General features: G+C 44.9%; 1 protein-coding gene across 14 annotated transcripts in view; it reads left to right on the plus strand.

Moving 5' to 3' along the window:
- Window positions 1-13,176, plus strand: part of nlgn3a (neuroligin 3a) — a 189,837-nt gene extending 176,661 nt beyond the window's left edge. For all 14 annotated transcript variants that reach the window (XM_078211444.1, XM_078211446.1, XM_078211451.1 and 11 more), the window contains one exon: window positions 12,321-13,176. In XM_078211444.1, coding sequence (XP_078067570.1) covers window positions 12,321-13,176 — 856 coding nt within the window. The remainder of the gene's footprint in view (window positions 1-12,320) is intronic.
- The last annotated feature ends 297 nt before the right edge of the window (window positions 13,177-13,473 follow it).

Consider the following 13,473-nt stretch of genomic DNA (forward strand, 5'->3'; position numbering starts at 1 on the left):
TAGATGACAAACAACAATGGACCCAACACCGATCCCTGCGGCACACCACTAGTCACAGGCCTCCACTCAGAGAAGCAATCCTCCACAACCACTCTCTGGCTTCTTCCATTGAGCCAGTGTCTTATCCAATTTACTACCTCCCCATGTATACCTAGCGACTGAACCTTCCTAACTAACCTCCCATGAGGGAACTTGTCAAAGGCCTTGCTGAAATCCAGGTAGACAACATCCACCGCCTTCCCTTCATCCACTTTCCTGGTAACCTCCTCGAAAAACTCTAATAGATTGGTCAAACATGACCTACCACGCACAAAGCCATGTTGACTCTCCCTAATAAGTCCCTGTCTATCCAAATATTTGTAGATCCTATCCCGTATCACACCTTCCAATAACTTGCCCACCACCGACCTCAAACTTACTGGCCGATAATTTCCCGGATTTCTTTTGGAATCTTTTTTAAACAACAGAACAACATGAGCCACCCTCCAATCATCCGGCACCTCCCCCATGAATACTGACATTTTAAATATGTCTGCCAGGGCCCCTGCAAGTTCAACACTAACTTCCCTCAAGGTCCGTGGGAATACCCTGTCCGGTCCTGGGGATTTATCCACTCTGATTTGCCTCAAGACAGCGAGCACCTCCTCTCCTTTAATCTGTAAAGGTTCCATGGCCTCCCTACCAGTTTGCCCTATTTCCGTAGACTCCATGCCCGTTTCCTCAGTAAATACGGATGCAAAAAAATCATTTAGTATCTCCCCCATCTCTTTTGGTTCCATACACAGTCTACCACTCTGGTCTTCAAGAGGACCAATTTTATCCCTCACTATCCTTTTGCTCCTAACATACCTATAGAAGCTCTTTGGATTTTCCTTCACTGTCTGCCAAAGCAACCTCATGTCTTCTTTTAGCCCTCCTGATTTCCCTCTTAAGTAGCTTCTTGCACTTTTTATACTCCTCGAGCATCTGATGTGTTCCTTGCTGCCTGTACATTTCATACAACTCTCTCTTCCTCTTAATCAGTGTTACAATCTCCCTCGAGAACCAAGGTTCCTTATTCCTATTTACTTTGCCTTTAATCCTGACAGGAACATACAAACTCTGCACTCTCAAAATTTCTCCTTTGAAGGCCTCCCACTTTCCATTTACATCCTTACCCGAGAACAGCCTGTGCCAATCCACACTTCCCAGATCCCTTCTCATTTCATCAAATTTGGCCTTTTTCCAGTTCAGAACTTCAACCCGAGGATCAGATCTATCCTTATCCATGATCAGGTTGAAACTAATGGCATTATGATCACTGGATCCAAAGTGTTCCCTCACACTCACATCCATCACCTGCCCTAACTCATTTCCCAATAGGAGATCCAATATCGCATCCTCTCTAGTTGGCACCTCTATATACTGATGTAGAAAATTCTCCTGAACACATTTTACAAACTCTACCCTGTCTAAACCTTTAACAGTATGCGAGTCCCAATCTATATGTGGAAAATTAAAATCCCCTACTATCACAACTTTGTGTTTCTTGCAGTTGTCAGCTATCTCTCCGCTGATTTGCTCCTCCAATTCTCGCTGACTATTGGGTGGTCTATAATACAAGCCCATTAATGTGGTCATACCTTTCCTGTTTCTCAGCTCCACCCATAGGGCCTCTGTAGACAAGCTCCCTAATCTATCCTGCCTGAGTACCGCTGTAACATTTTCCCTGACCAACAATGCCACCCCCCCACCTTTTATCCCTCTGCCTCTATCCCGCCTGAAACATTGGAACCCTGGAACATTGAGCTGCCAGTCCTGCCCCTCCTGTAACCAAGTTTCACTAATGGCTATAATGTCATATTTCCACGTGTCTATCCACGCCTTCAGCTCATCTGCCTTCCCCACAATACTCCTGGCATTGAAATAGACACACCTCAAAAAATTATTTCCACCACACTCTACCCTTCCATTTGTGATTTTGCTTGAACTAACCTGTCTTTTTACCCCTGCTCCACTATCTGCTCTGGCACTCTGGTTCCCACCCCCCTGCAAATCTAGTTTAAACGCTCCCCAATAACACTAGCAAATCTCCCTGCAAGTATATTGGTCCACTTGTAGTTTAGGTGTAACCCGTCTCTCTTGTACAGGTCCCACCTGCCCCAAAAGAGGTCCCAATGATCCAAGAATTGGAAACCCTGCCCCCTGCACCAGTTCCTCAGCCATGTGTTTATCCGCCCAAGCATCCTACTCCTGCCCTCACTGGCATGTGGCTCAGGTAGCAATCCTGAGATTACTATCCTCGGGGTCCTGCTTTTTAACTTCCTTCCAAGCTCTTTGTACTCACTCTTTAGGACCTCCTCACTCTTCCTTCCCACGTCATTGGTACCGACGTGTACCACGACATCTGGCTGATCACCTTCCCACTTTAGAACGCTGTGCACGCGATCAGAGACATCGCTGACCTTGGCACCTGGGAGGCAACAAACCATACGGGAGTCTCTGTCCCGACCACAGAACCTCCGGTCTGTACCTCTGACCATCGAGTCCCCTATCACTACTGCTCTCCTCTTCTTCATCCCACCCTTTTGCGCTGTAGAACCAGACGCAGTATCAGAGTTCCGGCTGTTGCAGCTTGTCCCAGGTAAAGCATCTCCCACAACAGTATCCAATTCAGTATACCTGTTGTGGAGGGGTATGGCCACAGGGGAACCCTGCTCTGCCTGTCCTTTCACACTGCCATTTCCTCTCCTTACAGTAACCCAATTTCCTGTGCTCTGCTGCTTAGGTGTAACTATCTCCCTAAAGCTACTGTCTATAAACTTCTCATTCTCCCGAATTAGATGGAGGTCATCAAGCTCCTTCTCCAGTTCCCTAACACGCTTTGCTAGCAGCTGCAGCTGAATGCATCTTTTGCAGGTGCTGTCGTCAGGGATACCGGAGGTCTCCCTGATCTCCCACATCCTGCTGGGCACTGCAATGACTGGGGTGCATTATTGACCCCTTTAATCACATTTTGATTTAATGTTTTAAGTTTCCTTTCCACTTTGTATTTTGTTTTGGGAAATTTCCTTCCTTTTGGGTGTTGTCCCTTTTAATTTGTCCCCTTGTTAATTTGATTTAGTTTATTTGGTTGGCCAAAAATACTGGTCATAATTGCCTGCCCAATCAGAGAGCCTCATCTCTATATAAGACTGGGAGTGCCAGGTCTTCCAGCACTCCAGTTGTTGACTGTGTATGACAAGTGTTCAGGAGGGAATAGAGTTGGTAAATAAAGGGAATTGGGTGAAGGGACACTGGCCTTGGAGGAGTTATTGCTGTCTCTTTTGTGAAATTTTCTTTCTCCTGACCTGACACTGTTAAATTCAGTCTCTAATGCCTCTTGGAGGGCTTTCGAACCCCTCTATATTCCACACACTTTGGCAGATCCCTACAAGCTTTCTCCCAGCTTTTTCAGCATCTCTGGACAGTCCTTGACTTTTAACGAGTATTATCCTTCATGCTGCCTCTCTGCCTCCTCACGCAATTCATGTAAGTCTTATCTCCCTTTCTTCGGAAAGCCTCCTCGCTCTTCCTTTCCTTTCATCCTTTTTCCCTTCTCTTTTTGCCTTTTATTTTCAATGCTTAGAGTTCTGGCTCTAGTTGCCTCTGTTCTAGCCGTATTTTTACTAAAGCTATTTCTCTTTTTCACTTTTCTCAATTTTGCAATCTAATTGTCACTACTTTTAACTCTTCAAATCTCCTGGCTTGTAGGTGCAATTTGGACTCCAACTCCTCACCTATGCTTTTTAAATCCTTGAGGGACAGAACTTTTAAATCCTCAAAAGGATTTTGAGGCAAATCAGAGTGGATAAATCCCCAGGACCGGACAGGGTATTCCCATGGACCTTGAGGGAAGCTAGTGTTGAACTTGCAGGGGCCCTGGCAGACATATTTAAAATGTCAGTATTCACGGGGGCGTGCCGGATGATTGGAGGGTGGCTCATGTTGTTCCATTGTTTAAAAAAGGTTCCAAAAGGAATCTGGGAAATTATAGGCCAGTAAGTTTGACGTCGGTGGTGGGCAAGTTATTGGAAGGTGTGATAAGGGATAGGATCTACAAATATTTGGATAGACAGAGACTTATTAGGGAGAGTCAACATGGCTTTGTGCGTGGTAGGTCATGTTTGACCAATCTATTAGAGATTTTCGAGGAGGTTACCAGGAAAGTGGATGAAGGGAAGGTGGTGGATGTTGTCTACCTGGATTTCAGCAAGGTCACTCATGGGAGGTTAGTGAGGAAGGTTCAGTATACATGGGGAGGTAGTAAATTGGATTAGACACTGGCTCAATGGAAGAAGCCAGAGAGTGGTTGTGGAGGATTGCTTCTCTGAGTGGAGGCCTGTGACTAGTGGTGTGCCGCAGGGATCGGTGTTGGGTCCATTGTTGTTTGACATCTATATCAATGATCTCGATGATAATGTGGTAAATTGGATCAGCAAATTTGCTGATGATACAAAGATTGGAGGTGTAGTGGACAGTGAGGAAAGGTTTTCAAAGCTTGCAGCGGGATTTGGACCAACTAGAAAAATGGGCTGAAAAATGGCAAATGGAATTTAACGCAGACAAGTGTGAGATATTGCACTTTGGAAGGACAAACCAAAGTAGAACGTACAGGGTAAATGTTAGGACTCTGAACAGAGGGATCTGGGAATAGAGGTACAAAATTCCCTAAAAGTGACATCACAAGTGGATAGGGTCGTAAAGAGTGCCTTTGGTACATTGGCCTTTATAAATCGGAGTATCGAGTATAAAAGTTGGAGTGTTATGGTAAGGTTGTATAAGGCATTGGTGAGGCTGAATTTAGAGTATTGTGTACAGTTTTGGTCACCTAGTTACAGGAAGGATGTAAATAAGGTTGAAAGAGTGCAGAGAAGGTTCACAAGGATGTTGCCGGGACTTGAGAAGCTGAGTTACAGAGAGAGATTGAATAGATTGGGACTTTATTCCCTGGAGCGTAGAAGAATGAGGGGAGATTTGATAGAGGTGTATAAGATTTTGATGGGTATAGATAGAGTGAATGCAAGCAGGCTTTTTCCACTGAGGCTAGGGGAGAAAAAAAACCAGAGGGCATGGGTTAAGGGTGAAAGGAGAAAAGTTTAAAGGGAATATTAGGGGGGGGCTTCTTCACGCAGAGAGTGGTGGGTGTGTGGAATGAGCTGCCGGATAAAGTGGTAAATGCTTTTAACATTTAAGAAAAACTTGGACAGGTTCATGGATGTGAGCGGTGTGGAGGGATATGGTCCAAGTGCAGGTCAGTGGGACCCGGCAAAAAATGGTTCGGCACAGACAAGAAGGGCCAAAAGGCCGGTTTCTGAGCTGTAATTTTCTATGGTTGTGGGCATTTTTGTTAATATTGTAGCACTGTACACAAAGCCTTGCTTGGGTTTTTAAAAATTTACGTCTAGGAATAAATTTAGTCCCCACTTCTAATTTCGCTCATTGTCTATGGATTCAAACACCAGATATTAGCCTCCAAATTTCTGTTATGGCCACGTGAGGAGGGGTGAAAATGACTCCCCTATCCTACTTCTCCAAGTAACAGGGTTTTTGTGAATTTGTAAGAAGGTATTGTGTCTGTGCTTAACGATTCAAGTGCTGATTTCAAAAAGTCTGGCAGGCTTTCTTGAGGTTAAAAGAAAATAGGGTTAGTTTTATTCAGTTTAAAAACCCACCCAGATAAAGATTATTTAAAAAATTAAAAGTTAAGTCTGCATCTCAACCTTCACAACACATTTACAAACCTACACAGGCATGCAAGATTTACAAGTTATAAAGTGTGAAGTTTTTGGCCCAAATTAAAATTCATTACTGGAAGATGAAATATTGTGAGTTATGAATCCTGTGCTGGAATCTGTGACAGCAGCAGATATTTCTCCATGGTGATCTTGAAATTCCAGGAGTTGAAACCCATGTAGTCTACTATTTCTAAAGACAATTGCTGAAATCTTGCTGGTGGTTATGCTGGTGGGATCTTACAGTCCCGCTGCAGGTGCTCTCTGCCGTGGGTTTCCTGACGATGAGGGATGCATTCAGCTGGAAGCCCTGTTGACAACGGCGAGACCATAAGATCCCACTGCCAGCGAATGGCATGCCACTTCCTGTTGCTGCAACACACACAGTGGATGTGGAGGAAAATCCCACCTAGTCTCTTCATTAAACATACACCATCGCTTCCGAGAAGTTGATGATTTTTGTACCTGAGGTTCCTTTAGATGGGAATTATCGATCTCTGCGGAATGTTTAAATTGTGGGGTGTATTATCGACCCTGATAATCACCTTTTGGCTTGATGTTTTAAGTTTCCTTTCGACTTTGTTTTTGGTTCGGGCTGTTCCCCCTTTCTGCTGGGGAGCTGCCCCTTTTACTTTGTCCCTAAGTTAATTTGAGTTTGTTTACTTGGTTGGTGTGAAAAGACATACCATAGATAGGGTCCTAAAGGAATAAGAAGGCATAGAAACGTCGGAGCAATTAGATTATGGCTGATCATCCACCGCAATGTCACCTTGCTATGTCATCCCATATTACTTGATATTATTAATTTGTCAAAATACGTCAATTTTCTGTCTTGAACATGCTTGATGATTGAGTTTCCACAGCCCTCTGGAGTAAAGAATTCCAAAGATTCAGCACCCTCAGTGATGTGGATTTGAGACCAGGGAGAGATCAGCTATGAACCGATTGAATGGCAGCATGTTTGAAGGGCTGAATTTGCCTACTTCTGCTCCAAATTCCTATGTTTCTATATCTCAGTTCTAAATGGTCTGCCCCTTATTCTGAGATTCTGCCCTTTGGTTATAGATTCACCAACCAGAGGAAACATCCTACCTACACCTATCTTTGTCACCTCCTTTGACAGATTTCTTCAGACTACTGTTCAACAACTTGTGTGTTATAATAAAATATGGTTATTGTAGTCATGTACCCCTCTTCCCATAATGATATCACAAGGTATTTGCTTCACTTGTGCCTGGACACAACATAACTATTGTTTCATGGCCAAGGTGATTAGATTCTGGAATGCCCTGGCCACTAATTTCTGAAGACTATGAAGCACAGTTTTTAAAACCAATCACATTCACCTTGCACTTAATTATGATATCCAATCGGAGTGAGATTTTTAATTGCATTAAGCATCCCAGCTGTGTCTGAATATTAGAACTTGAATCAACCTCCCTTTTCCAACTGCCTGGTTTAAAGGCTTTTCCCAGCAAAGTATTTTTCTCCCTTTCTTATCTGAAGGTCAGGTGTCTGGAAATAGCTGCTTACTATCCTACAGTTAAACATTGTGTAGGCTTTTGTAATTTGTCTCTGTTAACCCTTTCACTGGACACAATTATTAATATGGCTACTATTTTCCTCATAATTATTAGTGTGGGTATTATCCCCTCACACCACAATATGGTTGACTCTTAACTGCCTTCTAAGATGTCCTAGTAAGCCATTCAGCTGAACACACTATGGCGGAAAAGTTGAAAAGGAATAAAATCAGATGGACCACCCAGCATCGACTTAGACACGGAAATGACAATGGCCGGCCATGCCCAGTCAACCCTAATTTCTCAGGGCTTGTACCAAAATTAGGAGAGCAGTCCCACACACTAGCCAAACAGCACCCTGACATTGTCATACTCACTGAATCATACCTTATAGCCAATGTCTGAAACTTCTGCATCACCATCTCTGGGTATATTCAGTCCTGCTGGCAGGATGGGCCCACCAGATGTGGTGATGTAGTGGTATACAGCAAGGAGGAATTGGCCCTGGAGGCCTCAACATTGACCCCAAACTCTATGAAGTCTCATGGCATCAGATCGTTCATGGGCAAGAAAACCCTGTTGATTACCACTTATCACCCTCCTCAGTTGATGAATCAGTTTTACTCCATGTTGAATATGTCTTGGAAAAAGGACTGAGGATAGCAAGGGCATATAATGTAATCAGGAATGGAAAAAATGGAACAGCAGTAGATCACGTGGCTCCTTTAAGCTTGCTTTGCCATTCAATACAAGTATGGTTGCTCTTGAACATCACTTCACTTTACCACTTGGTCTCCATATCACTTGATTCCATGAAACATCAACAATTTATCTCAATCTTAAATATACTCAACAATGGGGCATCGACAGCTAAAACAACCCTCTGGGCTAGACAATTTCAAAAATTCTCAATGTATCCTGAATAAAAAAACTATGATGCAACAAGGTGCAGGTTGGCTATGATAGATTGATTACTATAGCTACTCTTCTTTGTAAGTTTATAAAAGCTCTTACAATCTGTTTTATAATCTTGGCTATTTACCTTCATTTACTATTTGCTCTTTTTAATCAATCTTTTGGTGGCCCTTTACTGGTTTCTAAAACATTCCTGATTCTCACACTTGCTGTTATTCTTTGCAATATTGTAAGCCTCTTCTTCTAATATAATACTATCCTTAACTTCATGGACTTCAATGCCCATCAATAAGAGTGGCACTACTGCTGACTCAGTGGTCTTAATGTCAGCCTAAGCTTGTGGCAGTAGAGCAGGTCTGGCACCTGCCCCAAACAGCCAAAAGAATTTGGCAAGAGCACCTAACAATATCAATTAAATAAGTGAGGACCTAACCCTTGCTTTTGGTGGCCACCATGGTAGGGTTTCCAGATCCAGTTAGAAGTATTCCTGAAGGTTTCATCACATTACCACCTCCCTCAAACTACCCCATCCAGTTAAGCAGCTTTATTTAACCCATCTCCAATTTATTTTATAACAAATAAACACAAATGTTTTTAATACCATCATGATTTTCCTCCCTGATTACCTGCAGCAGTGTTCCGGACATGAATCTAATTCCTGGGGCCTTCATTCATTGATGAGCAGGTTATTCCTGCATTAGTGCTGCTTGATACCATTGTTGAGAACAACATCTATCACTTTGCTAGTGATCAGAAGTAGACTGGTGATGCGGTAATTGGCCAGGTTGGATTTGTCCTGATTTTGTGGACAGGACATACCTGGGCAATTCTCCACATTGCTGGGTAGATGCCAGTGTTGTAGCTGCGCTGGAACAGCTTGGCTCAGGGTGCAGCTAATTCTGGAGCACAAGTCTTCAATAATTCAGCAGGATTTCTGTCAGGGCCAATAGACGTTGCTGTATCCAGTGCCTTTGGCTGTTTCTTTGTATCAAATGGAGAAAATCAAATTGGCTGAAATCTGGCAGCTCTGATACCTTGGAGAGGCCAAGTTGGATCATCCATTCAGGAATTTTAGCTGAAAATGGTTGCAGAAGCTTCAGCCTCATCTCTGGCACTGATGTTCTAATTCTCCCATCATTGAGAATGGATTTTGGAGCCTCCTCCTATGGTTAGTTGTTTAATTGCCCACCACCAACCATGACTTGATGTGGCAGGACTACAGAACTTTGTTCTGATCTATTAGATGTGGGATTACCTAGCTCTGCCTTGGGCTTCTGCTGTTTACCGTGTGTAGTCCTGTGTTGTACCTTCACTAAATTGACCCCTCATTTTTAGGTGTGCCTGACATGTTGTTCTCATTGAACAAGGTTTTATCCTCTGGTGTGATGGAATGTAAAGTGAGTGACAAGCCCAACCATGAGGTTACAGATTGTGATTGAATGCAGTTGTGCTGCTGATTGCCCATAGTGCCTCATGGATGTCCAGCTTTGAGCTGCTAGATCTGTTACCAATCCATCTAATGTAGTGCAATGGTAGTATCGCACAATATGATGGATGGCATCCTCAGAATGAAAATGGGACATTGTCTGCACAAGGACTGTGCAGTGCTGGCTCCTGCTAATATTGTCATGGACTGAAGCATCTGTAACAGGTAGATTGGTGAGGGTCTGGTCAAGATGGTTCCCTCACCAGTCTCTGCAGCAACAAAATATTTTTTTTTAGAATGAAATGATCACCTTGGAGCCAGCAGAAGTAATCCCCAACTTCACAATCGTCATGATTGCCCCACCATTGCTGCTCCAACTAAATTATCTTTGACCTGCTTCCAGCAAGGCAATCAGCCCAATATTCTTCTCAGAATAATGTGTACACTGTATTTGGAGTGAATTGACAGTTTTCACAAAAATTGTAATGAGGATCGCTGTTGGTTATGACCCTAACAAATGTTTACCCTCCAATGCCTAATGTTCATATATCGTACGTTCTTCATTTTCATACTGTTACGGACATCATTTGTGTGGCTTCTTTCAATCTATAATCAGGATGTTTGTGTGGAAGTTGTATGTATTTCCATACTCCATTCTTCTTCATTTAAAAATAAATTCCAACAGTGGACATTCTGGTGAGTTTCAAAAGTTAAAAAATAGGTTATATTTTATTCCACACTTGTAACGCACTGGGCCTGAAAACGGGCGTGAAATCGCGGTAAAGTTGGGCGTTGGGCCTATACCGCGATCTGCACCCGATTCCGAGCAGATCGCGGCTTTACCAACACCCGATTCGGGCGTGGGTCCGGCGCGCGCCCGAATTGGGCGGCCCGACGATTTAAATGCATTTGCATGTATTTAAATCGACTTAATGAACCGCGCGCCCAACTCTACCGCCAAATCCCACTTTACCGTCTTCTGGCCCGATCCGGATCCGCGCTGTTACCGACCTGCAAAATAAAAGTCTGAAGTCGCCGCTGCAGCCTCCGAAGAGCGGGGTCAGAGACTGCAACGGCTCTCTGACCCAGGTCATCCTCTGGTCGGAGCGGGAGGGGAGGGGCTGTGACGTCTCATCCCCTGGGGGGGGGGCTGGAGAGGGGGTGTGACGTCTCATCCTCTGGTCGGGGGGGTTCCGCTGCCTGCTGCGGCCGATCCCTCCTGGCACCATCACTGGTACACTACCAGCCACAGATTACTCTTCCCTGCAGGTGCGAGAGAGCGGGAGAGATGGCTGTGGCTGGTAGTGAACCAGTGATGGTGCCAGGAGGGATCGGCCGCAGCAGGCAGCGTAACCCCCCCCCGACCAGAGGATGAGAGTCACACCCCCTCTCCACCCACCCCCCCCCCCCCCCCCCCACCCAGGGGATGAGACGTCACACCCCCCTCTCCTACCCCCCCAGGGGATAATACGTCACACCCTCTCCACCTCCCCACCCCCCCAGGGGATGATCGGTCACACCCCACTCCGCGCCCCCCCCCCCCCCCGACCAGAGGATGAACATCAGAGAGCCGCTCTCTCCGCTTTATGCTTTTCTTTTCGTGCCCGGGCACGCTGTCAGATTTGTTTCGAACTGCACATGCGCAGTTCAGAGCTCAGATCGGTCTGCCAGCGCTAAGCCCCGCCCACAGCGCAATCGGGCCGGAGCCAGCAAAACGCGTATGGGCGCGCTGGAAAGAGGATTCCAGGCGCGGATCTATTTGACGCCCAGATCCGGCACTTAGACTCAAAATGGTAAAATTCCTCCCACTGTCTGAATGAACTCTCTCACACTATCACACACACAAAGATTAGGCACAGATGAAGTTAAAACATATTTATTACAATGGAATTTATAACTTAGTCTTTACATTGATGCAGGCCTGATGGCTTCTTGATTAAATTGATACTTTAGTTGGAGTCTTTTAGAAACAAAGAATTCCCTTGAAGCTGTGGACCCTCTTGCAGACAAATAGCCAGGAGCCTAGTTTTCAGGTGGACACAAAAGCTGGAACAAGTACAGAACTTTGGCTGTATTAAAGGACTTTCAGCTATGATGTTTTAGATGTGTCCCAGTGAGCTACACACGCATAGACACACACAGACAATCACACCCACACACGTGCACACACTATATACTGACCCATATGGTCTTCCAGTCCAAAAATATCCAATATCTTCATGTTTGTAATGAGCATGACTACTGAAAACAAACATTCGGTGTGAGTTCTGCACTTTGTTTAGTTTTTGTTCCTGCCTGTTTATGCTCATGTTTGTGGTTCTGTTTTACATTAATGAGAATGGCAAGAGATTTTGGCTTCATTTGCTGTCAGCAAAACGGTTATAAATTACTGAATATGTATAAAATGCTTATTCCGCCACCATAAGATAGTTCAAGCCCAAGTGTTCACAGGCCAAGATTCGGTTGCTGCCTGTAGATTCCTGTTCACCTCATGTTGAGAAGAGTGTCATTATGTGGATCCATTGCCCAAGATTTGGCATTGTTAATAATAAAGGCTGGCAGGTCTTTAGATCTTCATATGTATTGCATGCTTCATTAATTGCGCTTGATTTATACAGAATTGGACCAGCCCCGACAATGACCATGGTAAGTAAATTGAAGAAACTTCTTATCTAATAGTAACTGTTTTCTTTCTATCTTTAGTGATCCCAACAAGCCAGTGCCACAAGACACCAAATTCATCCACACAAAGGCAAACCGCTTTGAAGAGGTGGCCTGGTCTAAGTACAACCCACGGGATCAGCTTTATCTTCACATTGGTCTGAAGCCACGAGTGCGGGAGCACTACCGTGCCACTAAAGTGGCTTTTTGGAAACACCTGGTCCCTCATCTGTACAACCTGCATGATATGTTCCAGTACACCTCCACCACCACCAAGGTGCCTCAGCCCAACACCACTCCAATCTCCTATGCGACTAGGCGACCCAATGGCAAGGTATGGCCCTTCACCACCAAGCGGCCGGGTTCTGGCATGTCTCCAGCTTTCAACTCCAATGAGCAGCAGAAGGAGAACTGGGACTCAGAGCAGGACAGCGGTTCCCTCCTGATTGAGAATCCCCGGGACTACTCTACCGAGCTAAGCGTAACCATTGCAGTCGGAGCCTCCCTGCTTTTCCTGAATGTCCTGGCCTTCGCTGCCCTGTACTACCGCAAGGACAAACGCCGCAATGACCCCCACCAGCAGCCAAGCCCTCAACGTAATGCCAGCAATGACATGGCACACACGCAGGAGGAAGAGATCATGTCGCTACAAGTGAACCAAACCCATCACGAGTGCGAGAACATCCAGGCTCATGAGCCCATGCGGCTTCCTTCACTGCCAGACTACACCCTAACGCTCCGCCGTTCCCCTGATGATATCCCCCTCATGACCCCCAACACCATCACCATGATCCCCAACTCCTTGGTGGGGATGCAGTCCTTGCATCCTTATAATACCTTTGCTGCTGGTTTTAATAGCACAGGGCTGCCTCATTCACACTCCACCACCCGGGTATAGTCCTCGCAGTAACCCTCCAATAAGCGGGAGCAAATGAACTGCCAGGTAGAGACCCCCTCACACAGACCACTGCAGACTGCTGGATTTTAACAAGAGTCTGATTAACATGTGCACTGTACCATCTTTACAAGAAGGCTCTCTCCCTGGGAACTTCAAAAGACATATATTCACATCGGGCCTTCTTGTTCAAAGAGACAACCTGAAGTTTTATAAAATAATCAAAAATAAGAAAAATTTAAAAAAAGAAAATACAAAATCGAAAGAAAACTAAAGTGCTTTTGTTACCATTGTGGGGAA

The sequence above is a fragment of the Mustelus asterias genome, chromosome 4 (genome assembly GCF_964213995.1).
Source record: "Mustelus asterias chromosome 4, sMusAst1.hap1.1, whole genome shotgun sequence".
NCBI classification, from domain to species: Eukaryota; Metazoa; Chordata; class Chondrichthyes; order Carcharhiniformes; family Triakidae; genus Mustelus; species Mustelus asterias.